The 26,590-nt window shown below is 31.0% G+C and overlaps 2 protein-coding genes across 2 annotated transcripts; one reads left to right on the top strand and one right to left on the bottom strand.

Moving 5' to 3' along the window:
- Positions 1–1,975: 1,975 nt before the first annotated feature.
- On the bottom strand, positions 1,976–5,894 carry LOC126742933 (uncharacterized). Its single transcript, XM_050449815.1, has 3 exons — positions 5,782–5,894; positions 5,602–5,709; positions 1,976–2,452 (listed from the first exon to the last, which is right to left on the bottom strand). Exons 1-3 carry the CDS (start codon positions 5,794–5,796, stop codon positions 2,279–2,281), a joined length of 297 nt encoding a protein of 98 aa, XP_050305772.1. The 5' UTR covers positions 5,797–5,894; the 3' UTR covers positions 1,976–2,278.
- A 10,336-nt stretch (positions 5,895–16,230) lies between these two features.
- On the top strand, positions 16,231–25,416 carry LOC126742932 (uncharacterized). Its single transcript, XM_050449814.1, has 2 exons — positions 16,231–16,933; positions 24,389–25,416. Exons 1-2 carry the CDS (start codon positions 16,520–16,522, stop codon positions 25,289–25,291), a joined length of 1,317 nt encoding a protein of 438 aa, XP_050305771.1. The 5' UTR covers positions 16,231–16,519; the 3' UTR covers positions 25,292–25,416.
- Positions 25,417–26,590: the final 1,174 nt, after the last annotated feature.

The raw sequence follows: 26,590 nt of genomic DNA, 5'->3' as shown, positions 1-26,590 counted from the left end.
GCTTGCGGTAAAATGACCCAGTTGTGTATATATGATGTTGCTTTGAATTTTTATTAAAAATATACGGGGTGGTACATTTAAACTCAATTATCATTTGTAAATTTTCTGTTTGTACAAATTTTTAGTGGTAAATGTTTACAATTAAAGTTTTTTAAATATATTTTATGCTTCAGGTCTAATAATAGAAAGTTTTTAATTTTTAATCTGCGTTCATTCCATTGCTATACTCCCTTAACACAATTTGTATATAAATTAATAAAAATTCTTCATGTAAACCTAATTTTATTTTAATTCAAATTTATTTTTCCTCATTCAGTATTTATTAACTTTAAGTTAGTTGTATATTATATAATTCACATTTTATTTAACAAATTATTTTTTAATAAACTATAAAAAATCATTGCTATAACATTGTTTTCTTATCACCTCATCATGTGTGATTATGTCAAAAGGATCTTTATTAAAGCTCAAGTGAGCCAAACGCAAAGAGCAAACAAGAGATATCGAGAGCTTTCCACTGATAACAAGTAATTATGTTTCGGAGGTTCATTAAATGGTGATAACGTTCCTATAGATAAAAATCATAAATTAGTAAAGGCAATATGGTAAAAGTTCTTGTTGTGAACACCTACACAAACTGATCCTATATAAGTCCTGAATCGTTTACATGTAACACCAAGTATTAATAAGACGATTCTGAATGTGGTTGCACTCTATAATATAAGTTATTATAATTCTTGTTATTTATATAATTATATATATATAATTCTAGTTATTATAGTTCTTGGCATTGAAATGATGTGACTGATTTTTTATAAGCAATGAACTCATCCTTAGACATATCAGTATAGGATAAAACATCGTTGACGGTTTCATCTTCATAGTATTTGCTGACGGGATCGCTTTTATGCATAATGTTTGTACTTGGATGTTGTTTTATATTCATAGTGGATCATCTTGGAGGTAAAACTTTTATAGTAAAACGCTGTAAGATTTAATTCCAATAGCTGCTAGCTGTCTCGGAATATAAACTAATTTGCTGGAATTGTAGTAGACGACTCAACATTTTTTCTAAATTTCTTATCCTCCTGGTGAAATACTAGTGGACTATTAGGCGGATGAGTTCCGGCAAATTTAAAACATCGTGATGGTATTTGTTTTATAATTACTATAAAAAAATTTTATTAACGATAACGGTTATTCACAATGTTTGGATTTCTAGGTAGTTCGTAGATTAGAGGTGATCTACCTCAGCGAGAGGTCTAGATGAAAAATGTCTGCTTCTTCTTAGCAACATTTTTTATCCTCCCCAGCAACATTTTTAATCGAATGAGAAAAACTAGGCGAACTCATTAGGGTCGGTTATTATAGCATAAAAAGCGTTTACTTCTTTCACAAATTCTTTGAATGCTATAAAACATCTGCAAATGCTACTAATACGTTCCAGGAGCATTCAGGAAATTTTCAAATTTATTGGTTCTGTTATTGAAGTAAGAAACATTCTTATATGGGAATGTAAGGAAAATTTTTTTTTCTCAACTCTTTTACGTTCACTGAGTAATGAATTTCACATCATTCTGTATATTTAAAAGAACCAGTTGATGGTGATAGATATCGTTGTCCTCTTCACAGGACATACGCTACGTAGATCACATCATGTACTTGACATTCGAATGGGACATTTTTTTCTATTATGTGAACTTTATTTTCTTAATGTTATAAACTTTGGCCTACTTTATCTCGGAGTACAACTTATATTTAACTTTATATCTAAATAGAAAAGAATCAGAAGCGGGGATATCTGGAAGACCTTTAGAGCTTATGGTAGTCACTATGTAGTTTTTTTAGAGCTTTCAGGTGCAGACTTTGAGTTTGTGTACCTTCTTATGATCTTGTGTACCTTCTTCTTCGCTCATTCAAATTGAGCATTATTTCTTTCTTACTCTCACTGGTATATTAAAATGAAAGATATACATACTGCTTTTAGTTTACTTTAACAACTTACAATAGATTTATTATACATTAACAAAAAGTAAATTTTCGTTCAAAATATTTAATAATAAATTTGCTAATTCTCGAATCATAAATTAGAAATTTTGTATTGAAGTACAGGACCAACTCAATGAAAGACATTTGTTTTTTTTTTGAGAAATGTTCAAACTTTCATTCTTTTGGAATCTAAAAAGTACCCTATTTTGGAATAAAATATAGAATTAGGCCGAATAAATTGCTTAAAATTCCCTAAAAGTTCCATTTTAGTATATACTATGATACGGCTTTACTTTGGTTGTACTTTAAGTCCAGGCTGTAGCCAGATAAATCCGGTATTCGCCATGGAGCAGAAGGCATTATAATATCGTCCTGGTGCTCTACAGTAGGACCACTCTGGACATTTACAACGGAATAGGCTTCGGAACTCTTCTTTGCAAATTTCGTTCCACCAGCAGGTTCTCTAAAATAAATAAGAAATAAAATCATCTTCAAATTAATACTTTGGATTTAATAGTAAAGTGATATTATGGAAACTGAAGAACAAACAAACTAAAATAGTTTATTTTTTAATTTAGGATTGAATGAGATGGCTTTCACTTAAAAAAAGAAGCGAATTTGCATAACACGTTATCCCAGGCCAGTCTTAACTCTCTTGTAATGCCTCGAAATCAGTATCATCAGCAAACAGTATTATCTCTCCCTTTATTGGCAGCTGAGCTATTCATATATAATAATAAACTAAGGGAGACTTGGAGATATCGGTGTTCTTTAGGGACTAAGCATAAATTATAATAAAATCAAAATTATTATCATTGATAGAGAACATAACAATTACCCTGAAACTCGGACTATTGGACATTGTGAAGTTGCCAACAATTTCGTCTATCTTGGAGCAATAATAAAAAATACCCGGGAATGTGCTAAAAAGAAAAAAAAGGAACAAATTAAATTCAATCTAGTGAGTACCTTGGTCTTTTGGGTCTTTCTATATGCTTCAGAAACATGGATTGTCAAAGAAGTAGATCGTCGTCCGATTGATGCGTTTGAGATGTGGGCATGATGATGAATGTTAAGAGTGTTGTAGATCGCACATTGATCAAATGCTTCCTTTTACAAAAAATACGTCCATTAAAATGTTTATCCACTATCGTGTACTCTCGCATTTTTGCATTTTTCGAACCAACCACCAAATCGATGAGTTGAAGTTACTAAAAAATTATTTCATGCCACTCTTCCTCAAACGATTCATATGTCATCGGATCGAGATAAATGGCGAGATGCAGTTAAGAGAGTCACCTAAAATATTGAGTCGTGTTAATATGAACCACAATACATCTGTAAAGATGTTATGATTAGGACGAAGAGAAGGGCCTCAGAACAGAGCCCTAAGGCACCCTCCCCCTCTATGATCTCTAAATACAACCCAACAAGCAGGGTCTAAACCAATCCGATAGCAGTATTCGACATACTCAGTATTCTTTGATCTATTTAGTCAAAAGCCTTTAAGATATCACAGAACCTGCTACAGGTCGCCCGAGTTGAGTTTTTCATAAAACATCTGCAGATCATCAAAAATGGCATCTATTCTGTTTATGGTATTTTGAAGACCAAATTCCCTGGAGAAGGTTGAATCTATTTAATAAAAAAATTATTCTCTCCTTTAACAACCTCTCTATGATCATGGATAAAGTAGACAGAAGAGCTATAGGCTAAAAATTAAAGAGACTCTTAAGATCACCACCCTTATCTAGTGAAATAACCATTTTCTGTTTAAGATATTTAGAAATGGAACATCCATAAAAGATTCATTAATTGCATCGGTCACTCCGTGTTGTTTTCTTACAAATGCTGTTAACTTTCAGAGTTCTGTCTTGTAAAAAGGCTACGTCCTTAGACCAACACAATTTTCTAAGGTTATGTCATAAAATTATGAAGTATATTTGGGGTTTTAATACACTGGTCAATATTGCCTCATGTTCAGATAATCCAGCCCTTGTAGATTGACAAATAGTATTTTCACCTTTAAAATTTATAGAGACATAAATAACTATTGAGGATAACTAACGTGTGACATGTGTTGGTTAACATTGTTAGAATAAAAAAATGTAAAAGATTGTGGTGGCAATATTAGAATGAATTGCAAAGTCTTTGTTAAACTAGCTTGTTGCCATCAGATTATCATTGAATGAAATATTGAAAATCTAATGCTGTAAAAAGGAGCCCTACACGTTCTTAATAAAATATATAGACCCTTCAAAAAAGCAAATAAAGCATTATTAGTAGAATGAATTCAAATTCATGTAAGTTAAATTTTAATCATAAGAACTGTTGAATATAAATAATAATGATTTTATAAAAAAGGTTGTTAATTTAGCAGATAGAGTTATATCTAAAACAGAAAATTTCTGATTTTTAAAGGCTTCAATCAGTACAAAATTTATGCCTAAATTTTACTGTTTTAGTAATAAAAAACTCAATTAAATGTTTATTTAATTTCAGAGGGTTAAGCCACGTTTTTTTTCATCATATTTCATCATAATATAATAATAATAATAAGTATTTATTAATTTGCTACTAGCAGTTGGCTTTAGTTTCTTTTTTTATTTATAACAGTTAATGTATATTTTCTTCCAATTATTGGCAGTTAATAAATAGTCATGGACTTTCACGAATTTTCCAAAAAATTTGTCTCAAATGTAATTGCATAATTATTATTTTTTTCTTAGCAAATAATCTATGCTACTAGAGCAATTATTGTTTTTAATTCCAAAATATACTTAATTCTATACATTAATAATTCTGATTTGTATATATAAAAACCTTTTTTTTTTAACTTTTGACGTAAGTCTAATGCCGTTTAATGCCTCGAATCAGTTGACAAAAATATAAATAATATTAAAAATAAATTTCAACTGGCTGTACAGGCTTCAAAAAAAACTGGTAAGAAAATAAATAAAAATAGAAAATCAGAAAATAAATTAAAGTACAAAAATGATAAAACAAAAAATGTAACTTTTTAAACAATTGGTCTTTAAAGATGCATCTGGTGTCACACATAATTATTATTAATATTCAAGCCGAATCACCTCTGAAATAAGTTTAAAATAATTTTTGTTAGTATATATTGTGATTAAATATGTCGATAATATACTCATAAAGGCAAGTGAACTTTTGCATCTATAGTATGCTTACACGAATATTCAGGACTTAGCTGCTTTTCCATAAACATATTTCACTTAATTAAAGAAACGCTTTCTTCTGATTTAAAGTTACTTTTTCTATATACACTATATAATCGAAAAATAAACGCTAAACTATATTTTTTTAAATAAATATATACCTGCATACTTAAATTAGATGTAATTGTACTTAGATTACTTACATAACAGTTTACACTGGATAATTATCGTCCACTATCTAATACAACTTTAGCACTTTTTTGGCTAGTGTTTTAATTTTGATTTTTTTTTAAATGACTAGCATATTCTTGGAAAAATGCTGCTATTTTTTAATATAGTGCAGTTGTTTTTTTTGGTTTAGTTTATGCTTAAGCCACCAATATCGACATCGCTTGGCTCAACAGTCAACGCATCCTTTTTCTCTACTAACCTCTGTGAGATATCCTTCAATCGAACTGTCTGTAGCTTTTACAGTTTGCTTTAACAGCTCTCCAGAATGACCCTCCGGAACTAGAAGAACGAAACATACCACACAAACCTAAAATAGTTTTAGCGATTTATTTTACTCGTTGAGAAAAATGGCAGTTTTCATTAAAAAGATACAACAGACCTGAAGCGAGATCATCCTCTCAGCCTCTATTCCGTATGGGAGTGGTGTTACGTAACGTTTCTGTTTGTTTGAGGGTTTTGTAGCAGAGGCGTACAGAATATTCTGAGATGTTTGCTCATAATGTAATATTAATAATTAAAATTGTTTAATATTTCTTAATTTACAAATCTCTGTACATAATTTATTTATTTATTATATTTTATTTATTTGAAACACAAACAGATAAATCCACTAGAATATCTACTATTTAACAATCCAACTACTGCATTTTACATCATAAAAAAAATTAAAAATAAAGATTTTTTCTTGTCAATCACAATATCAAAGCAGCAACAATTAACTAAACAGAAACTACAATTCAGTTTTACAATTAAAGAACTTTCGAGAAAAACCGAATAAATCCACTTTTTATGAAAATTAAGTTAGCGACGGATTTCAACTGACTTTGTTAAATTACACTTTATTAATTATCCGATGCGAGCAAAACCCTATTATGGAAATCGATGTTATCGAACAAAACCGAAAAAATTCAGATGATTAATTATTTGTATGTAATAACAGATGGCACCAGTGTTGTAGGAAAAAAAAGAGTTACTTTATATAAAATTTTTGATCTACAAAGTGCATCATGTTTTAATTTTTTCTTTAATTTAAATTTTAATTACACATTTTTTAATTTAACCAAGTAAAGCTTTTTAAACATTTATTTGTTTTTTTTTTAATATTTTGTTTTTTGAAGATCAAAGTTTTGCTTTTTATCTAGTAAAAAGATATCGTTATCGATATGTTTTTAATGTTGCAAGTAGGTACCAACAGGTCGTTGAATATATTTTTCTTTGTTTTTTTTTTACTTTTTTATTATTTTTTTAATATTATGGGAAACAAAGCTTTCTCTTTTTTAAAACAATATTTTATTGCTGGTAAATATTCATATTTTGTGCAAAATATATTTAGGAAGGATGTGTTATTAATGACGTCTCCAATAGTATATTCTACCAAAAGAAAAAGATAATACTTTTAGCGTTATTAAGCTTAGAATTTTCTCAAAATCACGTTTGGCGGATTTATTTTGGTTTTCGGCTTCTTATATTCTAAAAATCATCTATAATTACTTGAAAGGTATGTTCAAGTAATTTAAAAAATGAAAAAAGAAATCTATTATGCTCAGTACTGTAAGTATTACCAGAACTGTAGAGTAGTAAACATTGTGAACTGTTGGTTTGGAAAATATATCTGTACCTAAACTGTCCAGGTAAAACGTTGAATAATACATATTTCACCTACTCAACCCTATTGGAATTGAAAAAGGAGAATCAACCCTATTATTTAATATTTTATGTAAATATATCCGCTAGTTTTCTCTTGTTTTTGAGAGTTAATATTTAAAAATAAATTTTATGTTTTCTTGATTATTAGTTGCATACAAGATAAAATTTTCAAAAATGTATTTGCACTCTGTTAATTCTATCGTATTGTAAGTGGAGTAAATAGAACTCCATATAATTAAGTCAAAATTGAATCTACCAGCATTTGTTAGCATTTTAGAACGAAGTAATTAACATGTTTATCGAATATCAATTTATCGTCGAAGATTATATCGATCTGTCACATCCTGCACTCTCTTTACAATTGAGTTGATAATGAAATAATTATCATTAATGTTGTTTCTATTTCGTGCAGAAAATATACAATAGCATTTATGTGCATTTTTTAGAAGTCTATATAATTTTTTATTGATTTACAGTGATGAAAACATTGAGAAATATCATTGGTTTGGATGGCAAAGAATAAGAGTCCAAAATAACATAATTCAGGAAAATGTATTAGAAATAATTCCATTTATGAAGTAATGTAAATTATGTAAATGGAACTATTTCTAACACAGGTCTTTAGCAATGCCCACAAAACGCCTTAAATGGTAAATTGATTTGTTTTTCTAAAAGTTGAGATTTGAATAGATTTTTTTAAAACCAGTCAGTTCAGTTATGAATTTTTTTGAAAAAGTTTCATTATAATTTGCAACTCAGTGAGTTTTTCAACTAATTTTTTTTTTAGAAGTTGGGAAACAATCTGTTAATTCCAGGTAGTTAACCATGGATGTTTTCTTTGAATAGCATAAAATTTTGCTTCCAGGCAGTCTAAGTTTGGCCATTAAGGAATAAATTGATTTATTTTCTTAGAAGTTAACTATAATAATAATTTTTTTAAATTCCTGACATGTAGAATTAGATTGAGTTGTTGAATGTTAATTACCGAGAATTAATAAAAATAATAAACTGTTAAGAAAAAGAAATTTAATTCATATTTAATTACGAACTTTATGATCAACTGTAACTTTCTAAATGAAATTCAAGGCTCAACTAATAGGAATTAAATAAATAAATTCACTATCGTAAATTAAAATAAATCAATATCATTAAGAAGATGCAGCTTGCAACTACTAGTAAATTAGCAAATTGCACTTTGTCACATCTAGGGTATTTTACCAAAGCTGTAAAGTATATTAAGTTACATAATATTACGCTAAAGGCGTGGATTCTGCGCTTTAAATAATTCTATCCATTACACACAATACCACCTAGCATGTAAATTCCAGCAATACTTTTATTATTGATTTTAATTCTGTTTTCTTATTGATTTGCATGGTGCTTTGTGAAATTTACTGTAAACCTTCGCCATAATATCAGAAATTTTGCTCTGTTTTGGTCCCTTTATCTCGACTTTCTGACTTTAAAGTTTTTATTAATACAACATCGCACATTATTATAATATACTTAATATACATTATATACTCAATATAATGAAGGTAATATCCTCATAAAAAAAGGATAGGGCATGGCAATCTTTGAAACTTTACGTTAATTTCATTGCTGCATGATTTAATCCCATGATGATGGATGATTTAATTAAAATCGGCTCCTACTTCTAAACCTCTAATAATAAGCTTATTACATTAATTTTTCATAAAAAATGGGATTATCTTCGAAATAATTGATGACAGCGATCAATATGAGAAAGCGATAGATACCTACTCAAACAAAAGCTCAAAACCACTCAGGATAATTAATTACTAAGAAGCTCTAGATCGTTATTAAATAAGTAAGGATAGGGTTACATATTAATATGTTAGTACATACACCTTCTTTCTGCGCGAAATATAGAAACTTTATTTCAGAGGCGTATCATTAAAATGCGATTAGCTTAAATGTTTTGAACAGCAGTAAAGCAGAATGAGTAAAAAAACAAACGCATCCGTATTTCCTGTCCACCGTCCCATTCACTGTTTAGGTAAAATTCGAGGTATTTATAATGATGACTTCGCTCTATAATTTCTTGGCCAACTGAGAGTTGTACATTTCCAATATTTTGCTTGCTAACTATCATAAATTCGGTGTTCTTTAAATTTATTATTCAACCCCTGGCATTACTTTTACATTTACTAGCCTGGGTATTTTTTTTTAGTGACCATTCCAGATCCTCAGAATAACTGCTCAATAATACTGTATATAATACATAATTCCAATATAGATTAGCGATCCAGCTGATGCAACCCGATGTTTTGAAGATTTTATATCATTTTAGAATGTTGTACTTTATCAAGAGCCTTCTAATATTCTATAAAACATAAAACACATGTATACTGATCTATTCATATCTAATCTAAGCATCTCTGAACTAGAACTTGCATGCTGAAGAGAGCATCTCTTCTTCCAAGATTGTTTCTAAAACCAAACTGTGTATCTAAGTCAGTTTTGTCAAACTTTTTATATATTCTCTTGGGAATGACTTTTAGCAATAGTTTTAATACATAATGCCTTTTTCTGGCAGCGTGATAAATGTTGGCTTCAACCAGTTCTATGGTATTCTTCTTGAGATGTATATGGTGTTGAACAAATTAGTGAGAACCTTGGCAACACTATCTCCTCCTAGTTTAAGAATATCAACATAGTTATAGTCAGGGCCTGCTGCTTCACCGTTTTTTCACTGATGGTTGGCCTGTATGACTTTCTCTTTTTAAAGTATTTAGACCAGTACTTGCCTCTTCAAATTCATGTTGTTCAGGCTGTCATGCTGAAATAGATGCTGTTTTCCGGTTAGTAATTTCTGCTTTATATCTGTTAAACGGTAGTGATCTCTGATTAACTTACAATTTAGAAGTTTCCGGTTCATTCCCAATGTTTCTTTTAATTTTTTGTGTAGGTGGGACAAGTCATGCTTTCTCTGTAATTCTTCCATGTTCTAACACTTACCATTCAAATATTCTTCCCTTGCAATTATGCACTTTTTATGATTATGAAGTTTATATTCTCTGCGTTGGTCGATTAAGTTTGAAATATTGTGTGTTATCTATTTCAGTTTCTTTGATCTGCATTGGGCACTGGAAAGATGTTGATCTATAATATTTGCGACAGTCTGCCTAAGATGCAGCCATGTTTTATTTGTTTCTTCTAACGTGTTAGTTTCCATGAGCTTTTGTTTTAGTTGTTCTGAGATCGTTGTTCTAATAACTGGATCATTAAGTCCTGTTAGATCATACCTGGGTATAATTCTTCTCTTTAACCAGAGTAACCAGAAGACTGTGATCGGACAATATTAGCTTGCTTTTCCTGATTTTGGAATCGGTTGTTGATTAAGATAAAATCAATTTGATTTCTAACGCTCAGAATCCTGGGGCGATTTCCAGGTGTAAAGTCGTCTGTGCGGTAATTTAAAAAAGGTATTCATAACTACTTATTCATTATCATGATGGAAGATTTATTTCATGATTTTTGCAAGATTTTAACTAGGTGTGTAACTCGCGATATCTTTTCGATAACGAATCCTTTCATCTCATCTTTATCAGTCGTAGCGGTATAAACTCAATAACTGATTTTTTGAGTTTATTGAAAATAATAAAACCCCATGGTTGTTGCTTGTCCCAATCCTCGACATTGTGTTTCGTTGACTCCCAAGATGTCAATTTACAATCTTGTGATTTCTCTAGTAGCGTACCAGTTTCTCAACTTGAAATATGCTTCTCACATTCCACGTAGCAATCTTGATGGCTGACCCGGGGATTCTCAGCACCCCTGACTATCTAAAGTCTGCCGAAGACTGGAAGGTCTACTTGTTTCTTAAATTTTCAGCCATAACGATTTTACGGAAAAACTAATAAAGTGGTTTTCCTTTGCCTTCCGTATCACAGGATTTTGACCATACGATTACTCTAACTCTGCTCAAAGTTGTCCAACTTTTAAACCTTTTTAATGTCATTCATCTTCAGCTTCAGTTCGGTACTGACGTTGCTGCTGCCTCGCGTTAGGAACAACAACAAGTTTTGAAACAACCAGCAGCAAGTTGTTTAGTGCCAGTTGTAGAGCATCTAATATTTCAACAATCATATTAACTGTTCAAGTTTTTTTACTTAAGTTACTTGAATATACATAGTGATTGTTGCCAAATATATTGCAAGTATTATGTAGTTGCTTATTTTAGTTTGTTATTTCCAATTTCTCATTCTTTCTCCATCCTTTTAGTCCAGAATATAAATTGCATATTCTTTAAACTCAGCTTTTTAATCTTATAATCGTCTCTAACCTTTTCTTTCTCCCATATTTACTCTTTAACTTTAATTGGTCGTTTTGCTTTTAAAAACCTCAAAACTCTTAACAAGCTCGTTGAATTTTCGCTTTCTTCGTCATTTTCTCAAACTTAAATTTTTTTTATCTTCTTCTTCTGATGCCCATTTTTATCTTGAGAGTTATAAAACATTTATCACTTAGAAGTTCCTCATCACATCATCTAGTTTCTCTTCTTTCTAATTGTATGATACCCATGTTTTCTAGGTGGAAATGTCAATCAAAACAACCGAAAAATTCCATTAAAATCAAAATCTATTGCGTCGATCTTAATTTTCTCTCTTTACCAATTGTCTCCGTTGTATTTGAATTGAATTGGGTAAATAATAGGCAGCCAAGGAGGTTGAAGTCTGTTGATGAACGTATGAACAACATAACCCATCGAGAGCTGGGTTGGCGTTGGTCTGGAGAAATTTTGTGTTGCTAGGCAAACTGTAAGTATTGCCAGATATTTAAACCGAATATGCGCCAATGCTAGAAACTCTCTAATGATATGGTTTGCAATTTTTTCCTTCTTTCGATACCAACCAAGGGCCCTCTGGATTGTTCGCAGTACTTAGGGCACTTAGTACTTAGGGATGGCGTCTTAAATGGCAGTGTCCAGTTAAAACATCCATCACTATGAACGAATTTCTCTAAAGGAGCAGTAATTGTCTGATAGGACTGTATATGCTTATAGACTATATATGCCTGTCATGCCAACTGCTGGTCCATGTCTGAAAGTGCCTTGCTATTAAACAGAATATAGATTCAGGCCTACCATCAGTTTTGCAAGTCCTAGTCTATTAAGGTCCGTGTTATCAGTATTACCTGATTGACCAGCACCCAAACAATTTGAACCCTGCAGCACTTCTTCTGTAGTTTTTCTAGATTATTCTGGAGCCATTCGTGTATCAGATTGACCTACATGATAGTAATTTTTCTCTGTCTGCCATATGGGTTACTAAACACTTATATTCGACTGTTGCATATGTCAGATATCGCATTTACACATTCGCATTCGTGTTTCGCCTCGCAACTCACCGATATTCGCCACCAGATTCGCACATCAGATCCCCAACGCGAAATGACCGTTTCCACATTCGCTGCGGAGTACGAAAATTTAGTGCGTAGAAGTAAGTGTATGATGGATGACTTAGAAGTAGTTACCGCATGTGTCCTGCATCTAGCAAGTATCGATAGATATCTTCATATTATTCGTAAAAAACTTGAAAAAAGACGTCGTCGTAGACGATGGTGGATGATAGCCGTTCATCGCAACAGATCTATGTAAGTATAAACAATTTTGTAAATCTATTTAGACATTTATTAACGGAAAATAATAGTGCAGTTTGTTTTCATTTATTCAGTTACAGCCAAAGTATTAACTACCAGTTAAGTATTATATTAGAGGTTTCTTTTCAGACAAAGTATGGAAAATATGTTTCTAGAAATAATGTGTGAAGATTCTGGAGAATTCTCAAACTTTTGCAGAATGTCGCCGATGATTTTAATTATATATGATTATAATTATATATTGAGTAAAATTAAACCAATAATTGAAAAAAAAGAAACTAAATTGAGAATACCTATAGGTACCTGCCAAAGTCCGCCTAGCTGTAGCTTTACGATTTTTAGCTACAGAAGTCTTCATTTGTTGATCAAGATTTCAAGTTCAATAATATCCAAAATTATCACAGAGGTATGTCAAGCAATAAACATCGCTTTCAAGGATGAAATTAAAGTACGTAAACAATAATTACATATAACATGATAACCTTGACATTTTATTTAATATTAAGTCCAGTATAAAAATATATGTAATAGTTTTTTACTATTTTAATTTTCATCTAGTTCAGTACTTATCCAGACTGCCTTCAGAATTCCTTCATTAAAAATTGGTCTTGTATTTTGTGGAAAAGACACATAAGACAGAAAACGTAATTCTGTGGCTTCATGCGTTGAGGTCTCAGCGGATATTGGGAATTGCTGTGATCCAGCCTGCAACTATGTAGCGTAAGATGGTCGGCTAAAGATATTAACTTGTAGTGGTGAACGTGATGACAAAACGTTATAGGAAGCGCTGGTAGATGGTCATTCAGGGAAATACGAGAATTTGGGACATGTTGAGGGATAGGAGAATGTGCAGGAGAAGAAGAATAGGAAGTGAAAGGTGATATAATGCTACTGTGAGGTAGTTTTTGCAAAAGCAATCCATCTCGTGCATCAGAAGATATTTTTCCTTGGTGGAATAATTTCTTAGTTTTTTCGCCAGTAGTTGGCCATACAAATCGCAATCGTCTAATTCTTTTTTCTCTCATTTTTTTGGAGCACGTTTTTGATTGTCGTAAATGTTTGCTTCATGTCATTTCTTCCGTCATCAATTTGGGACGCTAGCCGGCGTCGCTTTGCACGTTGCGTAGAAGGCACAGGAAATTTCTTTGAGTATGAATCTGTATTAAGTTGGCGTTCTTCATCCGCTTGTCTTGACTCATCACTTTCATTATCAGTAATTCTAGGCTCTTCTGTTTCATTCTGCTGTTCCTCTTCAGGCTGACGTTCTATCGCCTGAGATGATGAAATTAATTATTTATGGACAGCGGATTAAAAGAAATGTTAATAGGGATTTTTATTGTATTCTAGATGCCACAGACACCAGAAGAATGGATAACAATAGAAGAAGTATTCAGAGAAAACTTTCCACATTGTATTGGCGCAATCGACAGTAAACACATCGTCCTACACAATCCAATTGGTAGTGGCTCCCAATACTACAATTACAAGAATACATTCAGCATTGTTCTATTAGCTTTAGTTGATAGCAATTACAATTTTATATATGCCGATATCGGTGCTCCAGGACGAATTAGTGACGGAGGAATATTTCAAAATAGTCTTCTTTAGAAAAAAATTGTGAGAAAAGATTTCAAATTACCGCCGTACTGTCCACTTCCTGGAAAACAAGAAATGTTCCTTATGTATTCCTTGGTGATGGAGCATTTGCCTTAAGTACGTTTGTAATGAAGCTTTATCCAGGGAATCACGACAGTGATTCATTACAACGAACTTTTAACTATCGACTATCAAGTTCACGTATCATTGTGGAAAATGTTTTTGGTGTATTGACATCAGTATTCAGGATCTTTAAAAAACCTATGGAACTTCAACCAACAGGCTACCCTAATTACAATGTCCTGCGTCATATCACATAATGTGTTAACGAGAAGAGAGACATTCGCAAATATCTACACGCCTTTAGGAAGCTTTGACACGATAACCAATGGCGAAATAGTTCAGGAAGGATCTTGGAGGCAAAATGCTTCAGAGAGGTCTGCTATAAGACCTCTCTGAAGTAGAGCTAGACGTTCAAGAATAAGCGCCTTACAGCTAAGAGAAGAACTCGCTGACTACTTTTATAATAATAGGTCCTAGGTTCTCAAATTATGTATATGTACAAGGATATAGGTAGTTAAGTCGCAAATAGAAATATAAAACTACAGTGAACAACAATCTTGTCTTATTATTATTTTTATTACTGATATAATAAAACAAATTACTTACATCATCAGCGTCCAAGGTACTTGTAGTCAAAAATTCCGCCATTTTTTGATAAGCAAACCATATTGGTTCATATATTTCGTCTTGTCCAGCACCCGATTTACTAGAAGCATCGTTCTTACGGCGGTGACTGCGAAACGTAGCCGATTATTAACGATTTTTTTGCCTTCAACTCATTAACAGATACATGCAAACTGGACGATATTCGAGTCCATGCAACGTACACTTTTTTCTTGTTTTTATGCAATGGATGCTTCGGATTCCAAATAGCCGGTTCACCATGGTACAGTTCCAGAAACTTAAACACTTCAGTATTACTCCACTCCATTTTTACTAACTACTACCAACTGAAAATAATATAATGTGTTGATAATAAACGCACTCTTTGCGAACAGAACAGCGATTGTGTAAACACAAGTTCGCCTCGTGGATACGATTCCTTTGATTCGTGTCTAAAAAACCGCTTTTGACGCGATCGCTACAAACGACAAGGCAAATAACGAGGCGAATAACGAGTGAACCGACTACACATTTGCCTCGCCGCTTGCCTTGCGATTCGACTCGTCGTTCGTACGAATGTGTAAATGCGCTAATAGAGAGAGAAAACGAAAGGAACTCTCCTCTCTATACTTCATCAAAAATTCCTATTAAGCAATCGTGTAATTTTAGGTTTGCAGTTCTCTTTTTGTACATCTGTGTTGTGACATCTAATGGATTCTTTTCCCGTATGTATTTGTCCTGATTTTTTAGTTTTGGCAGTCTCGGCTTCTTCTACTGATTCTTGTTCTTCTTAATTGTATTGTTACATAAAATTAAGATGAATTAATTGTAATAGTTTCGTTTGCCTTACTTTTAAATTTACGCCTTACTTTAATTATTTTGCGGATGTGTTCTTTATTTGTTTCATTTTTGCAATTAAATTGATTTACTTCTATTCGTGATGTCTTCTTCAAGCTTGTTTTTGTTTATTTTTAATTATTTTTCTGTCCTCTCCCATCTAGGATGTTTCTTTCATTTTTCAGGATCTATGTCCTCTTTAATCTACCTAAATCGATATTCCTTTAGGATCTCTCTAATTACTATCCCTCTTGTTGACATTTTCCTAGTTCTTTTCTCTAATAAAAAGAAAGTAACTTAACTACTAACTATTCTTTTCACTTGATGTTTTTTACATTTAGGTCTTTCCCATAATATCTTCAGTTTTAATTTATCTCTTATCAACTACCAGAATACTGTATCATTCAACTAACTTTTTTCACTATTTATAAATTTCTAGTAATTTTTCAGTCTGAAAACTCTCCACCACTGTTTTAATTTTTCCGTTAAGTTTTCCATTTTATATATTGGTCCGTGCCCTTAAATCGAAATAAACGTGGCCGCTGAACGTCATACTTTAGTTGCTTTCATGTTTCGTTAACGATCTCGAGTACGATAAAATCGGAGGAAAAAATTACTTCGAGTTTCGCCAGTTTCGCTGTTTTGATGTAACTTTAAAAGTTCGTAGCTCGTGTACGATGATTTAAAAGCGTTTCTTTTTAAGCCATGCATTTTATTATTGAAAATTATTATCGTACATTTTAATTATGGATCTTTCTTCGACAAAAGTCTTCGTTGCTCTCATATTTGGGTTGTGGCGGTTTTTTTGGGGAATACTTCCAGTAAAACTAGATCGTTTTCTTAGAAAATGGGAGGGCAGCAGTACGGATTCAAGAACTTTTATAAACGAGAAACGACATCAGCAGATTACCTGCTATGTGGCACTAACACAGTCTTTTGGTGGAGGTGTGCTTTTCGCGACTTGTTTCCTTCACATTATGAAAGAACTGTTTTTATCAGTGGAAGAGGTTAAAAGTAATTGGGGGGTCATGACGGACTATCCGGTATCTCAACTTATTATCGCTTTTGGATTCTTTTTTATTTACTTTTTGGAGGAGTTCACGCATTGGATGGTAAATAATGGAAAGAAAAAATTGGATCTGAAGCACAATTCCAAAAAGGTAAGACGATTGTATTTTATTTCTACTTAGATTTTAAGATTATATAACACATTATTTTATTTTGGCCAGTTTCATTGTCTATTTTATGCGTGAATGATATATTTGCCAGAAGTAGAATATCATTAATTTATTTAACAAATAGGTGTTTTGGTTAATAATGTCGGTTTTCTTTGGAGATGCAATTTAAAGCCACTTTGTTTTATTTTGTTCATGTGTCGACAACACTGTTCTTTTTTGCATCAAAATTTACACCAAGAGAAATCATTTTCTTTCATTTAAATAGAAAAGCTGCTGCGAGTTATCGATTGTTAGTGGAAGCTTATGGTAATCATGCTTCAATCAAAAAACTTGTAAACGATGGTTTCAATACTTCAAAAGTGGTGATTTCGATGTATAAGACAAGGTTCGCTCAGATCAGCCAAAAAAATTTGAAGTTGCAGATTTGCTAGCATTATGTATTGGATGTATTGCCCAATCGACTATTTTCGAATGTCTGCATGCATTGAGTAAGATTCAAAAAGAAGGAAAGTGGGTTCCTTATGAATTAAAGGAGAGACGCGTTGAAATCCGAAAAACCATTTTTGAAATTTTGCTCTCTAGTCAAAAAACAAAAGATTTTTTTGCATCTTTTTATGTATGTAGTGGGATGTAGTGGGTAGTATGTAGTGGGTAAGGTTGCTGCTTATTATGAATTCCTAAAACCTTATGAAACAATTACTGATGAATGATACCATCAACAGTTGATCAAAATGAATCGAGTATTGAAGAACAATCGTCCAAAGTATGCTCAAAGACACTGCAAGAATACATCTCAATATGAAAATGCTCGACCTCATTGTGCAAAGTGTATTAATTTGAAAAACATCAAATGTGGCATCCTTTCCCACTCGCCGTATTCATTAGACTTGACTCGTTCTGAATATCACTTATTTCGACCAATGCAGCACAGACTTTTAGAACAACATTTCGAATCTTTCGGACAGGTGGAAATTTGTATTGATGGATGGTTATTGGCTTCCAAAAACAAACCCTTCTTTTGGAAAGGAATCCATTCCTTGGCAGTAAGATAGAAAAGGGTTGTTTCTGATGATGGCCCATAGGCTGATTATTAAAATATTCTGTTTCTGTATGACAACTAGGGTTTCACGAGATTCTCGAAATTCGAGATTTCTCGTCTCATTTTCGAATTTAATTCATTTTAAACATAAGAAAATTAACAAAGCAAAAGAAACATAACAAAGGTAAAAACTCAAATAATTTTATATTTTTAAAGGAAAAAAACTTCTAAATTACAACATAAATTCTAAACATTTAAAAATGAACAAAACATAAAATAAAGATTAATAGAAATACGAAAAGTATAGATAATAAAATTATTGCTTATGTGCTCATAAATATATCTTTGTTGCATAGCCAAGAATTTAAACATAGTAAAAATTGAGCCGATTCTCCAGTAAATCGGCTTCGTTCTTTTCTAATTGTCAGCTTGTATACCTAAAAAATCACGAGCCATTTTTGATAAATTTGGATAAATGGCTTCGTTCTTTTTCCACCACTCTTGATTGCCTTCAGCTCTCTTAGATAAACAATATTCATCAATTTCTTTTCTCCAGTTCTCTCTGTCGCCATTGCTTTTTTCAAACAAACTTTGCAGATTAAGGTCATCAGTATTGTCATCAATATTATCGGTGAAAGGTTGAGATGCTAAAGGAATATCAAGATTAGAACTAACTTAATACATTTCTTTATACAAGTTTTCGAATTTAGTTATGGCTTCTTGTTTTAAGTTTTTTCCCCAGTTTGTAAAGTTAAATGTCTCAGTCTTATGTCGTGGATCCAATATTAATGCAACACAATATATCCAATTGGTTTTTGAATAGTGTTTGACGATTTTATCCCTTGCTGCTTGAAGAGCTTCTATAACTTTTTCGTCGGCTGTATTCCTATTTGGACAATTATCCAGTCCAAAAGCCCAGGTTTCCAATTTATCTAGAAGCATATTGACTCCTAAGACGACCATAGGTAATGTGCAGTATTGTTCGCCTTGAAATGGATCAATAATGTTTTAAAAACTTTTAAATTGCCATACGAAAGCGCGCCGCCGCCGCTTCTGCAGGTGTCAGTTATAAAACCTATTAATTATTGTTGCAAAAGACACAACCATAATTAAGATAAGAGCTCCGCTCCGCTCAGTTCGAAAATCGCGTGAAAAACAGGGCATTTTTCATACTTTCAAACTCGGCTAATATGTACAAATTTTTAAATGTATAAACCATTTTGGATACATCAAGGATTACTCTTTATACTGGTTGTTTTAATTTTTTGAAATAAAAAAAAATAATGAAAATATCACCTTCTAAAGATTATGAAAATTTGCCTTTTTTTATTGCCATGTAGATGCCATTATGAGGTGTTTTTAAAAAAAATAAAACAACCAACATCATCATTTGTCCGTTCTCTTTAAGATCCATTAAAAAAACATGCTATTCTCTATAATTTAGTAGATCTTGTGTTCAAAAGAAAAGAAGTTGTACCAATATAAGTATTTGGAAAGGTACGCACATAAATGTTTATTTCTGCACTAAACCAAAACGATCAGGGCAAAATACATTATTATAAATGAAAACATAACCTCTTTATAAAAAATAATCCATTATCAAGCAAGCATATCAATATCAAGCATAATCAATTAAAAGCGTTTTATTGTTTAATAGATTTAAGTGTTCTGTGACTAAAATGGATTTTTTTACCACGCCTATTAAAATAATAATACCTACATTATTATAATAAATACCTACATTAATAAAATAATAATTATCAAAGTCATGTCATGTTAATCAATGAAGAACAAGTAGCGCAGTGCGCAGTCTGTGTAATTAACCAACTAAATTTTAATTTTAAATAATTTTAAATCCATAGATAAAATATTATTATTAAAAAATAAACGATTCGTTTGGATTTGTACTTTTTTAAACAATATGTTTTTATTTTCGGGTCAAATTTTGAGTTTTTTTTGGTTACACGTGGCATTTAGTATTTAGTTCATACTATATCTATAGTTCTGTTTTTTTTTTTAAGTATTTTTTTACAGAAAAAAAATCTAGTATAGACTTTATATACAACATGATATTTTTTAATAATAATCGATTGTTTGTTTAAATTGTATGTAATTGTTTTTAACAATTTCGAGACTCGAGAATCTCGAATCGAGATCGAGAAATTGTCTTCGAGAAAAATATCGAGACGAGACGAGAAATCGCCTTCGAGACGATATTTCTTGTCTCGATGAAAACCTAATGATAACAAATTTAAATCAGACGGAAAATCGACACTATTAACCGACACTGCTGCCATAAATTATCTAGAAAATAACGAACAATAACCTAATATATTTTATATTTTTCATTGATGGTTCATCATCATTACATTTTTGATTATTATTATCAACATCATCATTATTGTTACAGCTTGAATTTTTTCAGACTCTGCTGCCTAAAACTTCAGCATTATTTAGAAATTGTTTAAAAGGGTTATTAAATTTTAATGTTGTAGAAAGAAGGAAACAAAAATATTCATGTTTTGTAGTCACTAAGAATCTAATTATCTCAACTGCCAATTTTATTCGAGCTTAGAGAACATGATCAGTGGATACAATTAAAAAAATGATAAGTTGTTTTTAGGACTTAAACTTGAACCCCTCTCATTATTTATTATTATTTGGACATTTGGATGGTATTTCTCATAAAACTGTAAAAAATATGTATACCGATTTTCTACAAAGGATTTAATCAAAAAATAAACCTGCATAAATACTTAAATTTAATCGTAACGTAAGTCCCATGTAGTGTTTTAACAATTGCTTCCACTGAGTTTATATTAGATATTTTGTTGATTCTAACTGCAAAACCTATGATAGCATTTGTAACTCAAAGATCTTTAATCAAAATACATTTTTTTGGAACATCAAACCAATACAGGGTTCAGCCACGGCAATTGTCTGTAATTTAAATTTCGTTGCAAATTTTCTTATTGAAAGCGCTTATTGGTTATTTATAAGCTATTTCTCTATTGATTGATATTCCATTGGGCATTTCTTTAATCCTCAATCATTGTAAAGCATATTATAATACTTGTGTCTCAAACCTTTGATGTGTTAGTTATATAATAATTCCTTCCAGAACTGGATATGATGTAACTCATGTTTCTGTTCTGGAAATATACTTGAGTTACTGCAACTATCCGTTGTTGTCTAAATTTTTTACAACTTTTTCAGTCAGGAAACTTAACAATTCATTGGAAAGTCATGGTTGCAGATTACTCTATTTTTCGGAAAGATTTGTAGCTAAGCTATGAACAATCACTTAATCAGGTAAACCTCGGACCGGAAAGAAAAATAACTGTTCAAACAACACACCAACTGAATGAATATAATCTTCCACTCCAATTTTTTAGTCCATCGGATAAAACGCATTTATCACAATGTCTGCAACTTTTTAGGGAAAAATTTTCATAAGTAAGTAATTTCCTCTCAACCGAGATTCCCCTCAATTAGATTCCCTTAGGAAATCATATTTTATGACTAAAAACATTGGGCCAAATAGGATTTTAGGATCCAAATATTGAACAGCAATATCAATGATAATCATAACAATATATTATGACATTGTTCGGTCTTGCCTTTATTGACTTTTCTCTTCAGCTGACAATAATAATTGGAATGTCAAAGACATCTCGCTTACACTGATACTATAGCAATTTCCTTTTAGATAGTTTGGATAATTACGATGTTATTCGTTTTCTCCGTTTTCTATTATAAGAAGTCATTGTAGAAACTGTTATTTGCTCTTAATTCTACAACGTAAAACAGCAATTTTAAGGAACCATGATTAGTCTTAAGTTTTTGTTAAGGTATGTCATGAAGAAAGAAGTTTCTGATTGATGAAGAAGTGTTGTACATTTTTAAGTTTTGGTAATGTTCTATTTATCTCTATATTTCTGAAATGAAAAGCTAGTTCCTAATGTAAAATAATTATTTTAAATTAAACTATTAGACACCATCTCCGTTCTATTTAGTTCCTTCTTATCTTCAGTTTTACCGGTAAATGATTTTTTCTCTTTTAATATAAAATGGCATGTTTTTCGTAATTGTGGTTCTTAGTTAACTTCTTTTTCAGGTATCATTATCAACTTCCTAAACTCATAAATCTCAACCGTACTGAGCAAGGTCAAATAGAAGTTTTAAACCGACCTCAAAACCTGTCTGAAACTTTATCATTATTAAAAAAATTTCTAACAGGGTTATTAAGTTCTAATGTTTTAAAATGAAGGAAATAAAAATATGTATGTTTTGTAGTCACTAAGGATCCAATTATCTTAACTGCCAAATTTATTCGAGCCTAAAAAACGTGATCAGTGGATACAGTTAAAGAAAATTTCCAAAATCAATAATAGTTAATTTTGGGACTTAAACTTAAGCAGGTTCTCATTAACTCAAAGATCATTGATCAAAATACATTGTGTTGGAAAATCAAATCATTACAGACTTCAAGTACTGCAACTGTCGATAATTCAAATTTCTTTATATATTTTCTTATTGGAAGCGCTTATTGGTCAGTTATAATAATAATAATAATAATAATAATAATATTAATAATGATAACAATAATAATAATAATAATAATAATAATAATAATAATAATAATAATAATAATAATAATAATAATAATAATAAGGGTAGGTGTATTAACTTTTACAAAATTTCAAATATTATAAAATTCCACTAAATATTGAGAATTTCATCATTTACCAATAAAAAAAAAATAGAAGAATTTGTAACTAAATAAAAAATCTAATAATGTAAGGTAACCACAGGCTATAATATGCAGATTTACAGAGATATCCCTTACACCAAAGGGTCCCTAAATTCTGTTAAGGCCAAAAAAAATAAAAAAAAAGACAATAATTTAAAAATTTAATAATAAATATTTTACTGAAAAAAGAAAGAACATACCTAACGGGAGCATGGGAAGAGGATCAGGATATGAAAGAAAATATCAGGGAAAGGGAAGATGAGGAAATATAGTCATACACATAATTAACCAAGGAGAAGCAGCTTAATGTTAATTTTAAAAGTTTTTTTGTCAATGTAAAATAATTTATTTTAAACCTATTTATATAGTGTGCAATCAAGTATGAGAATGACTTTTTGAATAATTTCTTATTGTGCGCCGGAATAGTCAGCAAATATAATTTATAAAAAAAAAACAAATAAGAAATAATATTTGTCGATTGAACATATTTAACCAGTCCGCATCCTTTAGCTTATGAGAAATATGCTCCCCTCTCCTTACGCCAAATACAAGTCTTAGGCACAAATTCTGAAGTTTTTGTTTTTGCTATTTCTCAAAAATTTCTTCTTAATCTAATATTGCTCTTCTAGATACAGACATCAAATCTGCATATCTGACTAACATTGGCCATTTCTGTAATCCTTAATCACTGTAACATATTATTATACATGAATCTCAAACATCTTTGTTTCAATTCATTCCAGAACATATATTTCTGTTCTGGAAATACACTTGGCCACTGCGACTATCTGTTGTTTCAAACTTTTTACAACTCTCTCAGTCAGGTAACTTAACACCTCATTATAAAGTCATGGTTTTAGATTACTCTACTGCTCGGACAGATTCGTAGCTTAATCAGGTAAACCTCGGACCACTATTAGTAAGAAAAATAACTGGACGTCGATGACATTTTGTTCAAAGAACACACCAAGTGAATGCATATTGTCTTCTGGTCTAGTTTTTGACCACATTGGATAAAACGCATTTATCACAAGTTATGAAACTATTCGAGAAAAAAATTTCATAAGTAAATTTTTTTTTCTACCGAGATTCTCCTCAAATATTTTAGGAAACCATGTTTTATGACTGAAAACCTCCATTGGGTCTGGTTAGATTTTAAGATCCAAATGCCGAACTTGACATTCTTCTGTGTTGCCTTTATAGGTTTTTTTTAGAGTTGACAATACTAATTGGAACGCCAAAGACCTCTGGCTTACTACAACATTTATTACTTACTATAACATTTACCTAAGTCTGGATGATTACGATGTTATTAATTTTTTCCGTTTTCTATTATAAAGTCATTGCAGAAACTGTTATTTGTTCTTTAGGATTTTTTGTGTGTCACAAAAAAGAAGTTTCTAATTAATAAAGACATGTTTTATATCTTAAGATTTTGATAATGTTCTATTTATCTCTATATTTCCAAAATGAAAATCTAGTCTCTATCTAAAATAATTACTTGTAAATTCAAATATTTGACACTATCTCTCTTCTATTAAGATTTTTCTTATTTTCAGTTTTGCCAGCAAATGCTTTTTTTTCTTTTAGTATAACATCTGTTTTAATGATATTGTTTTTGATTTAACTTGACTCTCTTTTTCAGGTATCTTCATCAACTTCAAGAACTCCTAAGTCGCAACCTGACTCTGCAAGATCAAATAGGAGCTTTAAACCCACCTCAAAAGCAAAAATATCACCAGTTAAAGCAGTGGCCACAATAGAAGAATGGGAATTGAATCAAAAAAATCAACAACTTATAGAATACAACTATGAAAGCAACATTAATACACCAGAAAAACAAAACAAAGAGACACCCACCGTACAAAGGAAGGGTAGAAACAGTCTACAAAGAACAATTAGTGCAAAAAGTAGACATTCTATTCAAGAAGAAATAGATAGAGCAAACAACGCGATCATTGAAGAAGAAAAATTGCGTCCAGAAGAAGAAGAAAACATCAAAGGTCAGGAGAATCTTATGAGATGCGTCTTGACTATAGCCGCATTATCTCTACACTCGCTTCTCGAAGGTTTATCTATTGGAATTCAAAAGTTTAAATATGAAATCTGGTATCTATTTGTAGCGATGAGCATCCATTCTGCTTCTATATTATTTTGCATGGGGGTAGAGCTTATACTTGCGCAAACCAGAACAAAATTCATCGTAATACAGATGGCAGCTCTTGCGATGGCGTCACCGCTGGGTATTCTTCTCGGACTATTAGTTACAATAAAGACATCTCTGAGGACCACAACAATGTCGATTATAACAGTGGTTTTGGAAGGCCTTTCAGCTGGAACTATATTATATATAACATTTTTTGAGGTTCTTAATAGGGAAAAAGAACGTAGAGTTTATAGGTTGAAAAGAAGCTTATGCATTATGGGAGGGTTCCTACTTATGGCCCTACTGCAATACTCCGAGTGCCGATATGAGAAACATAGTTTCTTGGAGCCCAATGGTGAAGTGAATTCAAATGTGACTGTGATCAACGTGGACATTGGTTAAAGAAATACTTACGCTATAGTACAAAGATTTATTTTAGAATAGTTTATAAATATCAAGATTTTAATTATTTAATGAATATATATATATTATATTTTGCGTAATATACTTGAAACATTTTTCCTTTATTATTATAGTTTCCTATTTTTCCCCCTTAATAATAGGTCTAATCCACCTAGATTCTACACAGAAACCTGTCAAATAGCTTATTTGGGAAATGCCAAAAATGTTGGATTTAATTAAAATGTATATCATCAGGTCTTTCGAAAAATTGAGATAGAAAAGATTTTTTTATTTATCAAATGATTGGGCTTTATAAACTCCTACAAGTCAACAAAGTTAATAATTTTAGTAAGGACCAAGTAAATTTATTATAAAACATCTTGCAATATAAAAAGCAGGCAGAGACAAAAATAGAAACTTGATAAAGACTATCAAAAATATAACAATTGGAGGAAGTGCAACAATAAAAATCGATTAAAAATATTTTCTCAAAATTATGTAGGTAATGAGTTTTTCATCCCAGCAGTGATTTTATTGGCTTGGATGCGAAAACATATTGTAACAATAATTTATTTCATCAGTGATTAGTTTAAATGACTGGACAAAAAAATTTTTATCTGATTGGTTTACATATTTGATGGCTCTTGCATATTTTCAGTAGTTCATCAACCTAGAATTTAAAAAAAAATCAAATTTCGGTGCAAGAAGATCATTATTTTAGCAGTAATTAAAAATTTTTTATTGGCTCCTGTCAGTATTGGCTTGGATGTTCATAAACGGAAACTATAATTTATTTCTTTTGAGAACCACTGCTAAGTTTTATCATTAAAGAAAATTATATCTTTATGGCTGGGTTGCAATAACTTATTTATCATAGCAATTATTTGAAATAGTTCATTTTGGGTGTATTTTTTTTTGGTTTTTGTAGAATTCACAGTATACATTTAATTTAGCTATGAGTTTAAGGGGTATAAATAAATAAAAGAGATATTTGTTCCTAATAAATTTATTTCTCATCGGCGGGGGTATATTGACAGTGATTTTAAGCTATTAAAAGGATTTTAAGCAATTTCGTTTTTTTGTATTTTTTTTAAATATAAAATTTTTTTTTTAAATTTAAGTAAATTCATCGACATGTCACTAGCTAAAATTAAATTTTGGTTTGATAACAATTAAAAAAATCTTAAAAATTGTAGAAAAATATATACATGGTATATTTAATTTTTATACTATATTGTTAAAATCAGATTTATGGTACCATCAATGGTTTACTCAAAATTCAAAATTATTTTTTAAAAA

Source organism: Anthonomus grandis, chromosome 12 (genome assembly GCF_022605725.1).
Source record: "Anthonomus grandis grandis chromosome 12, icAntGran1.3, whole genome shotgun sequence".
In the NCBI taxonomy this organism is placed as follows: Eukaryota; Metazoa; Arthropoda; class Insecta; order Coleoptera; family Curculionidae; genus Anthonomus; species Anthonomus grandis.
This window is presented reverse-complemented; position numbering and strand designations above follow the sequence as displayed.